Here is a 21,298-nt window from a genome sequence, read left to right as displayed (position 1 = left end):
GCAGTTGACCCAGTTTCAAACTTGACCTAGATATCATCAAGATGAACATTCAGACCAACTTTCATAAAGATCCCATGAAAAGTATGGCCTCTAGAGAGGTCAAAAGGTTTTTTTATTATTTGACCTACTGACCTAGTTTTTTTATGGCACGTGACCCAGTTTCAAAACTGACCTATATATCATCAAGATGAACATTCTGACCAATTTTCATGAAGATCCATTCAAGGGTATGGCCTCTAGAGAGGTCACAAGGTTTTTCTATTTCACGACCTACTGACCTAGTTTTTGATCGCAGTTGACCCAGTTTCAAACTTGACCTATATATCATCAACATAAACATTCAGACCAACTTTCATACAGATCCTATGAAAAATGTGGCCTCTAGAGAGGTCACAACATTTTTTCATTATTTGACCTACTGACCTACTTTTTGATGGCACGTGACCCAATTTCGAACTTGACCTAGATATCATCAAGATGAATATTGTGACCAATTTTCATGGAGATCCATTCACAAGTATGGCCTCTAGAGAGGTAACAAGGTTTTTCTATTTTTAGACCTACTGACCTAGTTTTTGACCGCACATGACCCTGTTTCGAACTTGACCTAGATATCATCAAGATGAACATTCATACCAACTTTCATACAGATCCCATGAAAAATATGGCCTCTAGAGAGGTCACAAGGTTTTTCTATTATTTGACCTACTGACCTAGTTTTTGAAGGCACGTGACCCACTTTCAAACTTGACCTAGATATCATCAAGTTGAACATTCTGACCAATTTTCATGAAGATCTCATGAACTATGTGGCCTCTAGAGAGGTCACAAGGTTTTTCTATTTTAAGACCTACTGACCTAGTTTTTGATGGAACATGACCCAGTTTCGAACTTGACCTAGATATCATCAAGATAAACATTCTGATCAATTTTCATGCAGATCCCATGAAAAATACGGCCTCTACAGAGGTCACAAGGCTTTTCTATTATTTGACCTACTGACCTAGTTTTGGACCGGATGTGACCCAGTTTCGAACTAGACCTAGATATCATCAAGATGAACGTTCTGACCAATTTTCATGTAGATCCCATGAAAAATATGACCTCTAGAGAGGTCACAAGGATTTTCTATTATTTGACCTACTGACCTAGTTTTTGACCGCAGTTGACCCAGTTTTGAACCTGACCTAGATATCATCAAGGTGAACATTCTCACCAATTTTCATGAAGATCCATTGAAAAATATGGCCTCTAGAGAGGTCACAAGGTTTTTCTATTTTTAGACCTACTGACCTAGTTTTTGACCGCATGTGACCCAGTTTCAAACTTGACCTAGATATCATCAAGGTGAACATTCTGACCAACTTTCATAAAGATCCCATGAAAAATGTGACCTCTAGAGTGGTCACAAGCAAAAGTTTACGCACGCACGGACGTAACGACGATTGACGACGGACGCTGCCTGATCACAAAAGCTCACCTTGTCACTATGTGACAGGTGAGCTAAATAGGGAGGTAATTTGACATAAAATCAGTCCATAGTTATCTACCCTGATTGTCTCAGTCCAACTAATAACAATAATGAAATTTCAAATAAGTCCTATAAGTACTTACTGATATAAATCAATTTTGATTACAATCAGGGGAGGTAATTAGATATAAAATAACACTGGAACCTACGACTGGATCTGATTTGTCATGGAATCCAAGATTTATTGTTGTTGAAGATATTTTGAAAGTTTGTATAAAATAAAACCATAAATGAAGTCTCTATATGGCTGCAAAAGCCAAAATAGCCAATTTTGGACCTTTAAGGGGCCATAACTCTGAAACCCATGATGGAATCTGGCCAGTTGATGAAAGGAACCAAGATCTTGTGGTGATACAAGTTATGTGCAAGTTTAGTTAAAATCAAATCATAAATGAAGCTGCTATTGCGCAGACAAGGTCAAAATAGCTAATTTTGGCCCTTTCAGGGGCCATAACTCTGGAACCCATTATGGGATCTGGCCGTTTCAAGAAAGGAACCGAGATCTTATGGTGACACAAGTTTTGTGCAAGTTTGATTAAATTCAAATCATAAATGAAGCTGCTATTGTGCAGATAAGGTCAAAAAAGCTAATTCTGGCCCTTTCAGGGGCCATCACTCTGGAACCCATAAAGGAATCTGGCCAGTTCAAGAAAGGAACCAAGGTCTTATGGTGATACAAGTTGTGTGTAAGTTTGGTTAAAATAAAATCATAAATGAAGCTGCTATTGTGCAGACAAGGTCAAAATAGCTAATTCTGGTCCTTTCAGGGGACATAACTCTGGAACCCATAATGGAATCTGGCCAGTTCAAGAAAGGAACCAAGATCGTATGGTGATACAAGTTGTGTGCCAGTTTGGTAAAAATCAAATCATAAATAAAGCTGCTATTGTGCAGACAAGGTCAAAATAGCTAATTCTGGCCCTTTCAGGGGCCACAACTCTTAAACCCATAATGCGATCTGGCCAGTTCAAGAAAGGAACCGTGATCTTATGGTGACAAAGTTGTGTGCAAGTTTGGATAAAATAAAATCATAAATGAAACCACTATCGTGCAGACAAGAAATTGCTGACGCACGGACTGACGACGGACGAAGGGTGATCACAAAAGCTCACCTTGTCACTATGTGACAGGTGAGCTAAAAATGAACCTAAAGAGGAAATACCATCAAAAACATGCATAACTCCTGAATAGGATTTAAACTCACCTAAGAGTCAAATAATTGATTATGCAAGTTCATAATCAATGTCGGCGACTTTGGCTCATAAAATGATCGACAATCGATTGTCGGTGACAATCTGAACATCACTAGAAACATCCAATTCTTCATTGCCTCATATAATGTTAGATCACCTCTTTTGTTCTTTACACAAATATTTTACATATATCAACTGAGTCAGTATTCACACTCTTTGGTTTGTTTACAGGAGATAACTCCTTAGGTTATTAAGATAATAAGAGCCAAGAAAGATCAAGTCAGAATATACCAGAAATTTGTTTAAAAGAAAAAAAAAACACGATTATTTAGTAGACAGCCAGACTAATATCAACAAATACATGTATGTCAATAAATTTGTATCAAGGGCCATTTTCACAAAAATACCAATTTTACAAATTTTATTAAGACTTTATTTGACCCCATAAAGTGTGTTACTGTAAAAAAAAATTTAAACAGTTTTTGGAATTTGAAATGATTTTTGTTTATTTATAAATTCTGATGTGATATTAAATATAACACCTTTTTACCTGCCCCATGTTCAGAAAACAATTCCCATCTTAGATAGTGAAACTTTATTCTCCATTTACATTTAATTTGTGTGATAAAAAGTGATTTTTAAGAAAACATTTATTTCTAAATGACTATTCAGCACTGATGGTAAGTCTTAAATGGAGTTTATTCTTGAAGTTCTAGTCACATGTTGTGAACATGGGGTATGTGTGGATGAGAGTATCCAGCTTCAAGGTAACTGTTTCTCAGTGTCAAGTTACCACCATATTACCTGAAAGCTAATATTTTCATCTGCCTCTACAATCAGTGATAGATATTTTTCCTCCTATATTATATTCTATAATGACAGAAGAAAAAAAACAAATGACTTTCTTTTAAGCACCACTTCTGCCAGCATTGATGAACATACTGGAAACTCCTACTAGTATGCAAACAAGAGGACCATGATGGTCCTGAATCGCTCACCTCTTCCCACATGACCCAGTTTTGAGTATGACGTCGTTTTTTCTATTATATGAATTAGTGACCTAGTTTTTGAGCTCATGTGACCCAGTTTTGAACTTGACCTAGATATTATCAAGATAAAAATTCTGACCAATCTTCATGAAGATCCATTGAAAAATATGGTCTCTAGAGAGGTCACAAGGTTTTTCTATTATCTGACCTATTGACCTAGTTTTCGAAGGTACGTGACCCTGTTTTGAACTTTACCTAGATATCATCAAGGTGAACATTCTCACTTATTTTCATAAAGATCTCATGAAAAATATGGCCTCTAGAGAGGTCACAAGGTTTTTCTATTTTTATACCTACTGGCCTAGTTTTTGACCTCACATGACCCAGTTTTGAAACTGACCTTGATATCATCAAGGTGATCATTCAGATCAGTTTTCATGAAGATCCATTGAAAAATATGGCCTCTAGAGAGGTCAAACAATTTTAATAATTTTAGACATACTGACCTAGTTTTTGACCGCAGTTGACCCAGTTTCAAACTTGACCTAGATATCATCAAGATGAACATTCAGACCAACTTTCATACAGATCCCATGAAAAGTATGGCCTCTAGAGAGGTCACAAGGTTTTTTTATTATTTGACCTACTGACCTAGTTTTTTAAGGCACGTGACCTAGTTTCAAACCTGACCTAGATATCATCAAGGTGAACATTCTGACCAATTTTCATGAAGATCCATTCAAGGGTATTGCCTCTAGAGAGGTCACAAGGTTTTTCTATTTCAAGACCTACTGACCTAGTTTTTGATCGCAGTTGACCCAGTTTCAAACTTGACCTATATATCATCAAGATAAACATTCAGACCTACTTTCATACAGATCCAATGAAAAATATGGCTTCTAGAGAGGTCACAAGGTTTTTTCATTATTTGACTTACTGACCTACTTTTTGATGGCACGTGACCCACTTTCGAACTTGACCTAGATATCATCAAGATGAACATTCTGACCAATTTTTATGGAGATCCATTCACAAGTATGGCCTCTAGAGAGGTCACAATGTTTTTCTATTTTTAGACCTACTGACCTAGTTTTTGACCACACATGGCCCTGTTTCGAAATTGACCTAGATATTATCAAGATGAACATTCAGACCAACTTTCATACAGATCCCATGAAAAATATGACCTGTAGAGAGGTCACAAGGTTTTTCTATTATTTGACCTACTGACCTAGTTTTTGATGGCACATGACCCACTTTCAAAATTAACCTAGATATCATCAAGATGAACATTCAGACCAACTTTCATACAGATCCCATGAAAAATATGGCCTCTAGAGAGGTCACAAGGTTTTTCTATTATTTGACCTACTGACCTAGTTTTTGACTGCAGTTGACCCGGTTTCAAATCTGACCTAGATATCATCAAGATGAACATTCTGACCAATTTTCATGAAGATCTCATGAAATATATGGCCTCTAGAGAGGTCACAAGGTTTTTCTATTTTTAGACCTACTGACCTAGTTTTTGACCGCACGTGACCCAGTTTCTAATTTGACCTAGATATCATCAAGATGAACATTCAGACCAACTTTCATACAGATCCCATGAAAAATATGGCCTCTAGTGAGGTCACAAGGTTTTTCTATTATTTGACCTACTGACCTAGTTTTTGATGGCATGTGACCCAGTTTCGAAGTTGACCTAGATATCATCAAGATGAACGTTCTGACCAATTTTCATGAAGATCCATTGAAAATTATGGCCTCTAGAGTGGTCACAAGGTTTTTCTATTTGTAGTCCTACTGACCTAGTTATTGGCCGCATGTGACCAAGTTTCGAACTTGACCTAGAAATCATCAAGGTGAACATTCTGACCAATTTTCATGAAGATCCATTGAAAATTATGGCCTCTAGAGTGGTCACAAGGTTTTTCTATTTTTAGACCTACTGACCTACTTTTTGGACGCACGTGACCCAGTTTCGAACTTGACCTAGAATTTCCCAAGATGAACATTCTGACCCATTTTCATAAAGATCCCATGAAAACTGTGACCTCTAGAGATGTCACAAGGAAAAGTTTACGCACGCACGGACACACGTACCCAAGGACGACGGACGCTGCGCGATCACAAAAGCTCACCTTGTCACTTCCTGACAGGTGAGCTAAAAAGGATTTGTTTTCTTAATCTATACTGCATAATTTCATTTGCTGATTTCCATTTTGCTTGTACCTGTACCATAGTATTTATTATACAATATATTGATTAATAGAAATAAATATTTTGAAACACATTCTATTTGAATTGTATTTTTGTCTAATATATTCTATGCACCAACTTGTTTTCACGCATCTGCTACATCGCTTCCTCCCATCAATAATGCACAATCTAAATGAAGATCAAACCAATCACAGGGCAAGTGTTTCATTTTTTCTTAACCACTACATGTAAAATAGAAAATAAAGTTCACACGCAAATTTGTTGGGTACAACTGTGAAATTTAGCCAGGGGTTATGGAGAAGAAGTGCAGACAAACTATATATAGACATATATGGACATACAGACAGGCAGACTGTGAAGGGAAAAACATTTTGTCTCAAAGAAATGTTGAGATACAATTCTACTCTTTACTTACAATTGTTGCAGAATCATTTTCTTTGTCATTTTTCAAAAGTGTCATTAGCTGATGTTGACAGGCATCAAGATCTCCAGTGGCTAAATATAGGCCTGCTACATCTAACATTATCTGTAAATATATAAAGATCTCCAGTGACTAAAAAAGACATCAGTAAGTTCTGTGGCTAGATATAGGCCTGCTACTTCTAACATTATCTGTAAATATATTATACATTAAGACCTCCAGTGACTAAAAACAGACATCAATATGTCTATTTGCTAAATATAAACTGGCTAAATCGAACAGTATCTGTAAATATATTATCCCTCAATATGCCCAGTGACTAAAAATAGACATCAATATGCCCAGTGACTACATATAGGCCAGCTACTTGCAACATTATCTGTAAATATATAATATATCAAGACCTTGTGTGGCTACATATAGGCCTGCTATGGCATTTTCATCTGCTGAGAACAGATTTTTCAACTGATATTCTGACACACTTTTACATGTCTTTTTCATTTTGTGGTTATTCTAAACAGTATTTCACAACTGGTGGTCAGGTACCTTATTAATGTTCAGTATTCATATGTCCTGTTTTATTTCCCCACATAACACAGATGTGAAGCAAGATAACTTATTTTTTTCATCACCATAAATTCACTGGATAGTTATTACATATCACACAGTGCAAGGTCAAACCGCAGAATCATAACATTTGCAAGTAAACAAGAGCTGTTTGTCAATACACGTATGTGACCAGCCTGTAACTTGATAGCTGTTTAATTAGGCATTATCACATGCTTAACGCATTAGGACTTAAGTAAAACCATTCCATGAATTTGGTATTACGCTTTGACATCGAGGTTGTTTAAGGTACAGATGTTGGTTGAATTGACTTGGTCTATAATACCTAAAGAAAGATGAAATTTTGATAATTCAGCTAGAAAAGCTTAGGCCACACCAAATTGATGTCTTGTTCTTTGGATTTTTTTCAAAAATATTTGGGGCGAGAGAGCGAAAAAAAAATTAAAATATTTTTTTTTTCAAATCACCATTTATTGATGCGAGCGAAGATGTTATAACATGAAAAAAACATGCGCTATCCCTACATTTCAGTCTGATATTGTGAAAGTAGGGGAGGTAACAAGAGTCATAGTAAGGTCTATATGCTCTTATTTACTACTGAAACTGTTTTATTTGATTAAACGCCTATTTTTACGCAAAACATATTCAATGGCGTTTTACAAATACATAAAAATACGACAAAAAAATTAAGATATTTAATGACATATAACATAAATGAGCATAAATATCATTGTGAATAAACTATTTAGTAAGCATTAAAAAAAAGATCAGACATCAGACTGATAAGATTAATAAAAATTAGAACATTAAGATACAGTAAGACAGCCGTTTGTTATTAACCCTTAGCCTGCTGGCGGCAGATGATTCTGCCTTTGCGACCAGTGCAGACCAAGATCAGCCTGCACATCCGTGCAGTCTGATCATGGTCTGCACTGTTCGCTTTTCAGTCAGTAAATTTTCAGTGAAAACCCCTTTGAATAATAAGTGGTACTGTCAAAATTGAAAGATGGACCAGCCCATTATAGAAATATAGCAGGGTAAGGGTTAAGTAAGAATAAGTGGGTTATTGCGACATGTCCAGAAGTTATTACAAACAACTGTATTTTGTATTTGTTGTAATATAGTTTATATTCGAATGTATTTACACAATAAAATCATCCAGTTCACGTTACTTCAATCTCTTAAAAAATTACAGTCACATTTTCTAAAAGAGTGCATAGTAATTTCCAAAATAATGAGTTTTCAACTTCTTATTAACTCATTTAATTCTATGGGCATGGTATTTCGTGCTAGTGGTGTCTTGTATATTTCATTAACTTTCAAGAGCATACTCAAACCGAGTCAGCTATTATCAAAAATATATAATTTGGTTTGAGTGCATTGGATAAGATATCGTTTTGTATATTTACCGTATCTGAATACCAAGGGGGAAACAATAACTACAAATGCTGTGCATAATATACATCTGTATTATCATATATTATGATACGAGTATAAGGAAATGTTATAGTTTCGAAAACAAAAGAGCAAGACAAATTTTAGAGAAAAAAAACAAGAACCAAATGTTTGCTTTTAAAAGTCTATTTAAACAAACAATGATATGACAAATTGATATCAGTTAAAGAAGGTATACTTTATCATAATAAGATAACCTTTGAAACCTTTAAAGTAAGCATATACATGTATGTATAAAAAGTCTACGATATTACTATCTCGAAGACCAGGTTTTAATCGGCTGAACTATATATAGACCTGCTGAACTGTCGGGAGATCTATAAAATTTTAAGATAACGATGACGACCAAGCAGATGCAAGTCAATAGCGGTATGTGCGTGTTTGAAGTTGAAGATAACGACACGTTATCCTATATCGTTAGCTAACGGGGACTGTCTCAAACGTAATAAATGTTAAAACTTGTTTAAAAGAGACCACCACAGTTGAAAAACTAGAAAATGCTTTTGTAAAAAAGCGCATGTCTCCCCCAATGCAAAGTCCTATAGGCAAGAAGTCAATAGGGGTCAGGAGCAAAAGTCAAAGAGACACTGATGGTTGGCTGCAGTAGGGATCATCTACTTGGCATGTCCAATCATCCCGCTAAATTTCAACACTCTTGGCCTAGTAGTTCTCAAGTCACTGTTCAGGCTTCTGTGACCTTGACCTTTGATCAAGTGACCTCAAAATAAATAGGGGTCATCTACTCTGCAAGTCCAATCATCCTATTAAGTTTCAACATTGTAGGTCAAGTGGTTCTCAAGTTATTTCCAAAAATGATTTTACATGAACAGGCCACTGTGGCCTTGACCTTTAATAGACTGACCCCAAAATCAATAGGGGTCATCTACTCTGCATGGTTAATCATCCTATGAAGTTTCAACATTCTGGGTCAAGTGGTTCTCAAGTTATTGATCGGAAATGGTTTTCAATGTTCAGGCCCCTGTGACCTTGACCTTTAACAGAGTGACCCCAAAATCAATAGGGGTCATCTACTCTGCATGACAATCATCCTATTAAGTTTCAACATTCTGGGTCAAGTGTTCTCAAGTTACTGACGGAAATGGTTTTCATGTTCAGGCCCCTGTGACCTTGACCTTTACAGAGTGACCCAAAATCTTAGGGTCATCTACTTGCATGACCAATCATCCTATGAAAGTTTCAACATTCTGGGTCAAGTGGTTCTCAGTTACTGACGGAAATGGTTTTCAATGTTCAGGCCCCTGTGACCTTGACCTTTACAGAGTGACCCCAAAATCGATTAGGGGTCATCTACTCTGCATGACAATCATCCTATGAAGTTTCAACATTCTGGGTCAAGTGGTTCTCAAGTTACTGACGGAAATGGTTTTCAATGTTCAGGCCCTGTGACCTTGACCTTTAATGGAGTGACCCCAAAATCGATAGGGGTCATCTACTTGCATGTACAATCATCCTATGAAGTTTCAACATTCTGGGTCAAGTGGTTCTCTAGTTATGATCAGAAATGGTTTTCCATGTTCAGGCCCCTGTTGACCTTGACCTTTGACAGAGTGACCCCAAAATCAATAGGGTCATCTACTCTCAAGTACAATCATCCTATGAAGTTTCAACATCTGGGTCAAGTGGTTCTCAAGTTACTGACCGGAAATGGTTTTCACATGTTCAGGCCCCTGTGACCTTGACCTTTACAGGAGTGACCCCAAAACAATGATAGGGTCATCTACTTTGCATGTACCAATCATCCTATGAATTTCAACATTCTGGTCAAGTGTTCTCAGTTACTGATCGGAAATGGTTTTCATGTTCAGCCCTGTGACCTTGACCTTTGACAGAGTGACCCCAAAATCAATAGGGGTCATCTACTCTTCATGACCAATCATCCTATGAAGTTTCAACATTCTGGGTCAAGTGGTTCTCAAGTTACTGACCGGAAATGGTTTTCAATGTTCGGGCCCCTGTGACCTTGACCTTTAATGGAGTGACCCCAAAATCAATAGGGGTCATCTACTTTGCATGTACAATCATCCTATGAAGTTTCAACATTCTGGATCAAGTGCTTCTCTAGTTATTGATCGGAAATGGTTTTCCATGTTCAGGCCCCTGTGACCTTGACCTTTGACAGAGTGACCCCAAAATCAATAAGGGTCATCTACTCTTCATGACCAATCATCCTATGAAGTTTCAACATTCTGGGTCAAGTGGTTCTCAAGTTACTGACCGGAAATGGTTTTCAATGTTCGGGCCCCTGTGACCTTGACCTTTAATGGAGAGACCCCAAAATCGATAGGGGTCATCTACTTTGCATGTACAATCATCCTATGAAGTTTCAACATTCTGGGTCAAGTGGTTCTCTAGTTATTGATTGGAAATGGTTTTCAATGTTTGGGCCCCTGTGACCTTGACCTTTGACGGAGTGACCCCAAAAACAATAGGGGTCGTCTACTCCAGCAGCCCTATAACCCTATGAAGTTTGAAGGTTCTAGGTCAAATGGTTCTCCAGTTATTGCTCGGAAATGAAGTGTGACGTACGGACGGACAGACGGACGGACGGACAGGGCAAAAACAATATGTCTCCTGGGGGAGACATAATTAGATGCATGCATACAGTCTTCGTCGTAACTGGGTTGCCCGAAGTCCGGGACAAGTAGATCCTGTTTCGGGGAAAGCCAAAGTTTTCAGGTGGTTGCCCAAACGGACAAGTGCTTTTTTCCTGGACCAAAATTTAAATCCCTGAATTTTCACAATAATTACAGAATTTCATGAATCTGAAATGAACATTCTAAATACTAGCTTTCGTATATTTATGCATGAATTGATGACTTCACATTTGCAATATATAAAGTAACTTTACAAAATTCAGAAATTACATCCCTAAAATTACCTGAATTGACTGGAATTTACCCGCGAATCGTAAAGATATCAAAACGCCATGCCAGTAATTTTCCATTCCACGAGCACGTGCGACCTATCATATCGCCGTTACTTTTGTTTATCGACACGTACACAAACAAGAGCACCGCCTTGCGGGTGCTGACGCTCATCTGATTTTTTTTGTGTAATAGAAATATTGTCCTACCCATGATTTTCTAAGTCTAAAAAGGGCCATCATTCTTGCAAAAAGCAGGATAGAGTTATGTTTCTTGATGTACAGTGTCCACTTATGATGGTGAAAAACTGTTGCAAGTTTTAAAGCAATAGCTTTGATAGTTTATGAGAAAAGTTGACTTAAACATAATACTCAACCAAGAAAATGATTTTCTAAGCCCAAAAGGGGCAATAATTATTGCAAAAAGCAGGATGGAGTTATGTTGCTTGCTGTACAGGGTCAGCTTATTATGGTGAACAAGTGTTGCAAGTTTCAAAGCAATAGCTTTGATAGTTTAAGAGAAAAGTTGACCTAAACATAAAACTTAACCAAGAAATCTGATATTTTCTAAGTCCAAAAGGGGCCATAAATCTTGCAAAAAGCAGGATAGAGTTATGTTTCTTGCTATACAGGGTCAACTTATGATGGTGAACAAGTGTTGCATGTTTTAAAGCAATAGCTTTGATAGTTTAGGATAAAAGCTGACCTAAACATAAAACTTAACCAAGAAAACTGATTTTCTAAGTCCAAAAGGGGCAATAAATCTTGCAAAAAGCAAGATGGAGTTATGTTTCTTGATGTACAGGGTCTGCTTATGATGGTGAACAAGTATTCCAAGTTTCAAAGCAATAGCTTTGATAGTTTAGGAGAAAAGTTGACCTAAACATAAAACTTAACCAAGAAATCTGATATTTTCTAAGTACAAAAGGGGCCATAAATCTTGCAAAAAGCAAGATGGAGTTATGTTTCTTGCTATACAGGGTCAGCTTATGATGGTGAACAAGTATTCCAAGTTTCAAAGCAATAGCTTTGATAGTTTAGGAGAAAAGCTGACCTAAACATAAAACTTAACCAGGCAACGCCGACGCAGACGCCGACGCCGACGCCGACGCCGACAACCGCTCAAGTGATGACAATAACTCATCATTTTTTTTCAAAAAATCAGATGAGCTAAAAATGCGTGTAGTGCATTCATTTTTTAATATAATCACTTCAAATTTTCAACACCGTTTGAGAAGTTATACAGTTTGAATTCTATAACAATTTTAATAAGATATCGACAGAAATGTAGGCAAAATTCTATAAAAACGATCGAAGTTTCATACAATTATTTGTAAAATTTCAAACAGCGCGATCTTATTTATTTATTTATTTCTAAAAGTAAATAAATAATACATACTATAGTCATAAATTTCAGACTTTTGACAAGAAAGTACCAACAACAGAATTAAAAAATCTTAAATAATGAAAAAGCGGCAGCAATTTAAATACATCGAGTAAAACGATTTTTGGCAAACTGATTTCTGCAAGTGCGGCAGAATAGGTTACGTGACCTCGTGGACGTAAATAAAAACAATGATTGTTTTAAAATAAAGCAGTATGATGTCGCTGTGGTTTTTAATAACTTTAATAAGTAAATGAATCTTTGTACTTTTTTGACTCGACACTATGTCAGATATTCTTTTCAATCAATAATGTAAATTCCTTGAGGGCAAATAGGTCACAGAGGTAGGATATCTACTTCTATCGTTTGACACATTTACCTGTCAGATTTATACGGGATATTGTATATTCGCTTTTAAAAAAATTAAAGAAGATATATTTTTACTGATTTCTTCTCAGCAATTTAAAGAACCGAGGCCGTACGATCAGACAGTGATGTGTCACATAGCGCGAAAACATGACGTAATGCCATGACAATCTCGGGCAACTACACCGCTTTGATCTCCACTTCAGAAGCCACGATACCGACACACTTCATTTAGCTCTTTGAGGGGCTTTTAATTGATGATGAAAACAAGGTCAATTACTTGTTTATCAACAGAATAATTACCGACAATGTTTTTGTTTTTTTTCGCTTTAAACACAGGTGGGTTGATGATGTTTATTTTATCCATATTTTTTTTGGACACGTCGCCCGGACTGTGATAATAGGCTACATTAAAATATTACTTGATAATAATGCTTCAAAAAAAAAAAAAAAAAAAAAAATAAAAAACAAAAATACTGACCTACCGACCCTACTTTTTTTGGCCATGCCAGCAGAAACACAACATTTTTTTTGGGGGGGAGGGGGGTGCCTAACCAGGCTGATCCATTATTGCAGTTAACTTTGAACAACTACACAATATTTTAAAGGCCCTAAAAAAGTAAGTTTTAGAAGGGTAGTGCAAATTTGAACCCCACACCTGGCATATAACTAGATACTGGTATAGGTCTTACTTTTTTTCTACAGTTTTCTCCCATAATTTCTGTCTGGTAGTTACTTGAATATTGCAACATGGTTATCCACTTACGTTGGCTTAGCCTTCCCCATGGATAGTGTGGGTAGGTTAGTTGACTACCATTTAAATAGCTGAATGTTGAATTAAGCATAAACCAAAATACATCATATTTATAAACAAAATTATTTCGGGCAAGTAAAAATGTTTTCGGGCAAGTGGTTTTCTTAACTTACTTGCCCGAAAGGACAAGTGCTGAAAAAAAATTAAGGCGAAGACTGTGCATATTTTATATATGTATTTACACGGATCTAAATAATGTTACACTTGTGGTTGTTATATTTATATTTATACTTCCACACATACTTCTAAGTATCAGAACTTCTTAAAACAGAAACATATTAATTTTCAAGGGCCTGTTGTGTTTAACTATGGTATATACAGCTAAATAATTACAGTATATGGAGCTATATATATCGTCTCTCTGTCCGTCCGTCATTCTTTTCTGGTGGAATATCGTCTACACCTTTTTTTCTCCATATAATCACACGTAATTAACCAGTCGTTAGTTGTCAAGAAGTCAGAATAGTGGAATGCAAGGCGCAGGCCTAAGCCATACTTTATTTTTACCAAGATACCTGGGTTTAATAGAAATGTTTCCTCTGTACAATAAATGAGTTTTGCATCATCCAATATTTTCGCTCGAAAACTTTCGACAAACAATCTTCGACAAACAATCAAACGAAGTGATGTCTGCATTCAGCACTTGTCAATTGTACAACACTCTAATAAGGCAAAGTATCTGCACGGTCTACACTTGGAGGTTAAGGGTCAAATATCTTTCTTTTTTATTTGTGTTCTGTATCTTTCAAACCGTTCCAAGGAAACCGAAAATCAGACGCTTACCTAAAATGGATGCAGAGCAAAGTTTGGAGGCTAAAGGCCAAATAACATTATTTCATGTTGATCTGTATCCGGCTTGAAACTGCTGGAAGGATTTTTGTTTCCAAAATGAAAATCAAGTGATTAGCACGGGAAATATATACATTTTATTTCTGTACATAACAAGTTAAAGCATAGCAAAAATTCCTTCTAGGGCACAACCATATACATATATAATGACCATCTTGTAAATCTTTGTTGCAATGTCTGTTTTAAATGTTCGTCCAGGATTGGACTAAAGGACTAAACCAGTCTACCTTATTGGCATATATTCACTTTATTGTTTTTCTGTTTTACATAATAATAATTTGATGCTGCTAACAGCCTACGTGTTCGCGCACAACAAACTCAGTGGTCATTGACCAAGTAATTCATGGCTATGATTTAGTAGTATCTGTCCTAAATCTAGTGTGACTCGGATGCGTGAATTTGCTGCACATTATGAGTGGGTCGCAATGGGGTTTGTTTTCACATATTGACCATGCATTTGAAGGTAACAACGTTTGTTAATCTTTGTGAAAAATAAGACATTTGGCATGTTTCAACAACGCCACTTTTCCATCCTCGGATTTAGTAATATATAATCCGCTGAGCGTGTTCAGCCAGAGAGTGGCTTCCATTAGGAAAAAATAATTTAAACGTCAGAGATTATTTCTAAGGTCACAGAGTTTGATTGGCCAGCTTGTAATGACAACAGTTTTAGAGGTCAGTTAATTGTGTTCCTTCAATAAAATATCAGCAGCATAACGATCGTTTTACCTTCCAAGTATTGAAGCGGTGTCTGGGGTTGGGACTCAAGGGTGGGGTATTAATCACCTTTGAACAACAGACCTAGTTATTATTCTACTCGATTATTTTTCATGGCATTACTGATATATACTTCCATGTTAATTTCAAGGAAAAAAATAAATAAACCACCAAAACATAATAACTTCTGTATGCATATACTGGATTTCCGTATGTGTAGTCAAAACCATACTTAATAACAAAAATATACTTTTGAAGCACCTATTTCCTTGCATGTGTTTTGATGAAATACTAGTACATGATTCTTAAGAGCTCAATGGTGGTAATTACAAACTTCACTTAATTTAATGAATATGTTGGTATATTGATAAGCAAAAAAAGTTTATTTTGTCATTGAATCCTACTGTAAACAGTCGTAAAATTTCTGGTTATGAAAGTTAGCAAAAAGCAACATGTATGGAAAGGTTATTTTTTTAAGTTATATAAGCGCATATTTTACACATACTGATTTTTCAATTAAAGCACATTTTGGTTGGAAAATTTACATGATAAAAGATGTTCAGTTTCTTCTGCCAACTCTTGGGATAGCTTTTGAATGAAAAGGAAGTTGTTTAATCTCCTTGGATTTTTTTTAAATCACCATTTATTGATGCGAGCGAAGAGCGATGAAATAAAGAAAGAAGAAATTATCACTTGTGTCATGTTTAACACCAAATAAAGTGTACTTCCATCTATATTGTATGAAAAGCCGAAACAATCTTAATTTTGGTTCAGCAAAAATGTGTACAAAATAACCTTATCGGCTGATGTTCAAGCAACAGTTTCGGAAAAAAGACTCTTCACTGAAATGGGCCTTGGACATAGTAAGTTAGGAGTCCGAAAATACATTTATTACTGGATATTTTATTGTGTTCCTCAGTGTAATAGGCACATGTGGCAATTAGTGGCTGAATGTTTGTCCCATACATACTTTCAATGGGTCTTCTTTATTAGTATACTTAAGTGGACATGAGAATATTGCCTGGAGTTTCATGTTTGATAATTATCTTTTGAGTTAGGGTACCTGGTTAGAACTTTATTCAAACTAATTTGACTTGATCCTCGGAATATTGGTGTCGGTTAGGTTGCCCGACAGAAATATAAAACAATCATTAATGTATCCGTCAAATTATTTGGACTAGTTTGAATTTTTTATCACGTGTTTGCATTTGCAGGGGACATCATTATACATTGAAAATGCAGTTTGTTTTAAACATATTTACTAACAATTGTGATATTACTTATTTTTTTCTTCTCTGACCCCCAATACTTCAAAGGAAAAGACTCTCAATACTTCAAAGAAAAGAAATGTTTTTACAAGCTGATACTCACTTTTGCTCTTCCATTTCGCCATTTCTTTGGTGTCTTTCCTTTTTATTAATTTTTCTGGCAGTCCCACATGAATTTGATCGTTGTCCAATTATAATATACAGACAAAAAATCTCGTACATGTGATACGCCAGATTTTTCAACACCTGGACAGCATTGTTAGCAGGCTGGTAACATTGCCCGATCGGGCTTACGACATAAAAAGTAATATTTCTTGAAAACTAATGAAGTTATTTTTTTCAAACTTGGTCCATTTATTAAGCATAACAGATTATACAAATTAGAATAAAAATAACTTGGTTGCCTTCAGTTTTGGTAGAATTATTTTCCCTTTTCAGATTTTTATGACGCATAATCTTTGAAGTCCAAAAAAATATGTTCTAATGCTAAGTTTAAAACAAAAAAAAGGGTTCAATGGCTTTCTAATGCTCTAAATTATTGCGCTAGTACATGAATGTTTACATTTTACTCTGCTTTCACTTACAACATCATAGAGAAATGTTAGTTTAAAAAAAAAAATGCTCATACATCTGCACTAGAAACGAAGTATTAACCCTAAATATATAGAATAAACAGGGCTTCGGAAATTTGCTGGTTTGTCGGTTTTGGACCGATTTTTGACTTTTCAGACCGATTCGTGAAGTGAAAAAACGAAAAAAAATCGGTCCCGTAAAAATGGGAGAAAAGTATAAATTTCGGTCTGATAGCTCAATACACGATCACCTGCCAAGCAGGAAATTGTTGGTCGCACCTTCAGATAATCAATAAACGTGTCAATCGGTCTGATTGTCACTTTGATAATCGGTCCATAATTAGCAGGTGACGCAATCAGTGCTCGTGCGGCACATCCTTTAATGTTTGCAGACAGCCGACTGCGGTGTATTAAACATTTTTGACTAATTTCCAAACGTTTCTGACTGGTTCCAAATCATTTCGACGGGGATCCACTTCTTTTATTTAGAATCCGACGGATGGTTTATTTCAAAAGGCTATGTTTGATCACGGTAACAAACAAATGGTCGCTGCATTTAATCAAAGAGCTATAATTGTACATTATAGGTCTTTGATTTAATGAGACATCACACGGAAAACCGATAAAAATAATTTTTATAATTACTTGATTTGAAAAAATTACATGATTCATTTGTTGGGGCTCCAGTTGAAACAAATGCAGAAAATCGTCTTTGCAACCCGACCGTACAAAAAAGAAAAAAATGGACAGGCAACCACGAATGATAAAGAAAACCGGAGCGGCACTGTTTATCAAATCGGTCTTTTAAAAAACGTTTCAAAATGAAATTTTGTTTACATCAGAAGAGAACATATAACTTTATAAAATGTAGTTGCTTATTGAAGTACAACGTAAGTAAAATGAAATATCCGTGGCCAACCCGCGTATCGTTCTGGAACTATACATGTGGGAAATTCGATCTCAGCGTTCAAATAACGTACACATTCGGTCCGCGGCAGAGTATTCTTTAAATACTGAGGCTGTTTAGCAGAGAATATGTGTCGTGTAACTCACGTTGACGCATTGTATTTTATAGAATTCCGTCAAAGAATGAGGAAACATCACAAAGTATCTGCCGTGTATACGGTATCGAAGTCACGTGCGTTGGCTTTTAGACTAGTTACGCACACGGTGTCAATGCCTCGTATTATCTCGGAAAAACATCGAAATTTAAACAAAGTAACGATCACACATAACACTGAATAACTGTCTTCATTGTATGGTAACGCGCGGTGACTGGTAAATCAGTTTTAATGCATGACATGCTTATTTGTTTACCCTATCACGTTTTACAAAATATGTAATATTGGGAATGCGGTGGGTGGGGTAGCGCCGATGTCAGGATTTTCGTTTCGGACCGATTGAGTTATCAAAATTTCCGGAGCCCTGAGAATAAAGGTATTGGCGCACAAGTTTAGAGCTATAGAAAGCCATTGAACCTTTTCTGTTTTAAACATTGCATTAAAACATAACTATTTTGGACTTCAAAAATTATGCATCATAAAAATCTGAAAAAGGGAAGTAATTCTAACAAAACTGAAGGCAACAAAGTTACTTCTATCTTGATAAGCATCATATGTTATGCTTAATAAATGGACCAAGTTTGAAAGAAATATCTTTATTATTTTTCAAGAAATATCACTTTTCATGTTTTAAGCCCGATCGGGCAATGTTACCAGCCTGGTTAGTGAACGTCATTTTTCTAGTTTTACGTGATTATTCCAAAGGGGTCCGGCACATGAGAGGATTAAGTTTAATGACTTATTTTTGAGTCCTAGAGCCATAATTATGAAAAAAATCATACTAATATAACTACTCCCTAGACAAGGGTTTTTACCCCGCAGAAGCTTTGTTTTCAACTACTTTCTTTACATGGCCATGAAAAAAATATTATCAGATATTTTCCCATTCAAACATTGCATTCAGTTATTCAAATGAATCAACTTTTAAAATTACCTCAACATATTTCCATATATTTATCTGTTTTTCGACAATTCGACATCGTACCGAACAAAACACAGAGCGAATGCGAAGTCTAACAACATCGCGTAACAACATATCAAGCTGTACGCAGTCAGTAAAGACAACATTCTAGACCTTCCGCGGACAAAGCAACCACTGCAATACAAATGGTGAATAAAAACAATAATCTAACCGTCAAAGTTTAATTCCTGTTAAGCCAAGGTTGTCTCCAACACTTTATTATTTTTATTCGATCAAAGTAGCTGTCAAATTACAAATCACGCAACTCTGGAAAAACCCGTAGTACAATTAAGTCGCCGATTGGACAGGTAAAAATAGTGAGCCAATCAAAGCGCGTATGTGTAAACATATGACGTACAAAGCAAAATGGTAGTGGTTAGATATTTTAGAAAGAAAAAAGTTTGAAACAAGGATTATGGCCGTTGTTGGTGCTATGTAAATACAACTTTGGCGGTTAGTTTGTAGTTTTTAATTAAAACTCATATTGCAATGGTTGTTTTGTTCGCGAATGGTACAGAATGTTGATTTTACTGACTGCTTATATCTTTATTCGTTGTTACGCGATGTTGTTAGACTTCGGATTCGCTGTTAGTATTGTTCGGTACGATGTCGAATTGTCGAAAAACAGATAAATATATGAAAATATGTTGAGGTAATTTTAAAAGTTGATTCATTTGAATAACTGGATGCAATGTTTGAATGGGAAAATATCTGATAATATTTTTTTTTATGGCTCTAGGACTCAAAAATAAGTCATTAAACTTAATCCTCTCATGTGCCGGACCCCTTTGGATTATTCCCAATGTTGAGCTTTAGCTGCAGTAATTTCTACTCAACTCCAATTCATTTACAATACTTGTTATCACTACCAACTTATTCCAAAGATTATTGTCTGTTAACTAGTATATTTTTTTAAATTTAATTTTACAAAATTTATTTCATGCAGGCTGCCATTTTTCATGCGTCTGCTCACTTTGATGAAACAAAACCACTACCATACAGTTAAACTTGTATTGACAGTAGCAAACATGGATGGTTGGTGGGTAAAATGAAAATAAATGTACTGAAAATGACATTTATTTTTATTTCCTTTTGTCAAAAAACAGGGTCTGCATTCCGTAAACTAGAAAATTAAAAAATGCTGGCCTAAATTACAAGCTAGGTGCGTTTAAACTTCGGAATTTCCACCTTTTTTTTTCGTTCCTACTGATTTCGACCCAGCGCAAAAAATACGCCAGGTGCGGGCGGTCAAAAAAAAATTAAAATATTTTTTTTCGTTTCCCGTCAAATTGGTGCGGGAAATCCGACGAACAGGTAATGAATTCGGTGTGGCCTTACATATGATAAAAAGAATATCACATTTGTGTCTTTCCACACTAGATTCATTAAACTCATTGAATAAAATTGATAAAATGCTCAGCAGAGCCTCACATTTCATTATTTTATTCAACTTGTTTAATAAATTCAAAATGAAACAACACTCATGTAATATCCTCTAAGTATCTCCATTTGCTATTAACAGTTATCCTATAAAGTTTCATGTGCTCTCGAGATATTGGTGGGGAATCAGTTTGTTGCTAACGAATTTGTTCTTTGCTTGTTTGTTTGGGTTTAGTCCAGTTTTTAACAGTATTTCAGTTATGTAGCAGCATGCCGTTAACCTAACCAGTGTACCAGTACTAATCTGTTCTCCATGAGTGACTGCCAACTTCACAACATGAATCAGAGGCAAATGATGAAAGATTTCAGACACAATTTCTTTTATGACAAGAGGGCCAAAATGGCCCTATATCGCTCACCTGTTATCATTGCACTTGAGGACAAGAAGATCAAAGAATCATAATCCAGATCAATCAAAAGAATTATGAGAAAATATAGTTGAAATTTTCTTAAAGCTACTTCAAATAAAATTATTTTCAAATCAGGCCAGTAGTTTTATGCCCAAAGGATTACATCGAGCAAAATTTTGACTGATGAAGCCCAAAGGACAGGAACAACAAAGGGAAGAAATTAAAAGTAAATCTAAGTCCTCAGAAAATATAT

At 35.8% G+C, this 21,298-nt stretch overlaps 1 protein-coding gene across 5 annotated transcripts in view; it reads right to left on the bottom strand.

Annotated features, from left to right (window-relative positions):
* LOC123561348 (tetratricopeptide repeat protein 21B-like) overlaps positions 1 to 21,298 on the bottom strand; it is a 102,912-nt gene that overhangs the window by 46,697 nt on the left and 34,917 nt on the right. For all 5 annotated transcript variants that reach the window (XM_053553289.1, XM_053553290.1, XM_053553291.1 and 2 more), the window contains one exon: positions 6,352 to 6,462. In XM_053553289.1, the coding sequence (XP_053409264.1) occupies positions 6,352 to 6,462 (111 nt within the window). The remainder of the gene's footprint in view (positions 1 to 6,351; positions 6,463 to 21,298) is intronic.

Source organism: Mercenaria mercenaria, chromosome 10 (assembly GCF_021730395.1).
Source record: "Mercenaria mercenaria strain notata chromosome 10, MADL_Memer_1, whole genome shotgun sequence".
Lineage (NCBI taxonomy): Eukaryota > Metazoa > Mollusca > Bivalvia > Venerida > Veneridae > Mercenaria > Mercenaria mercenaria.
Note: the sequence above shows the minus strand (reverse complement) of the source record. Positions and strands in the feature narration are given on the sequence as shown.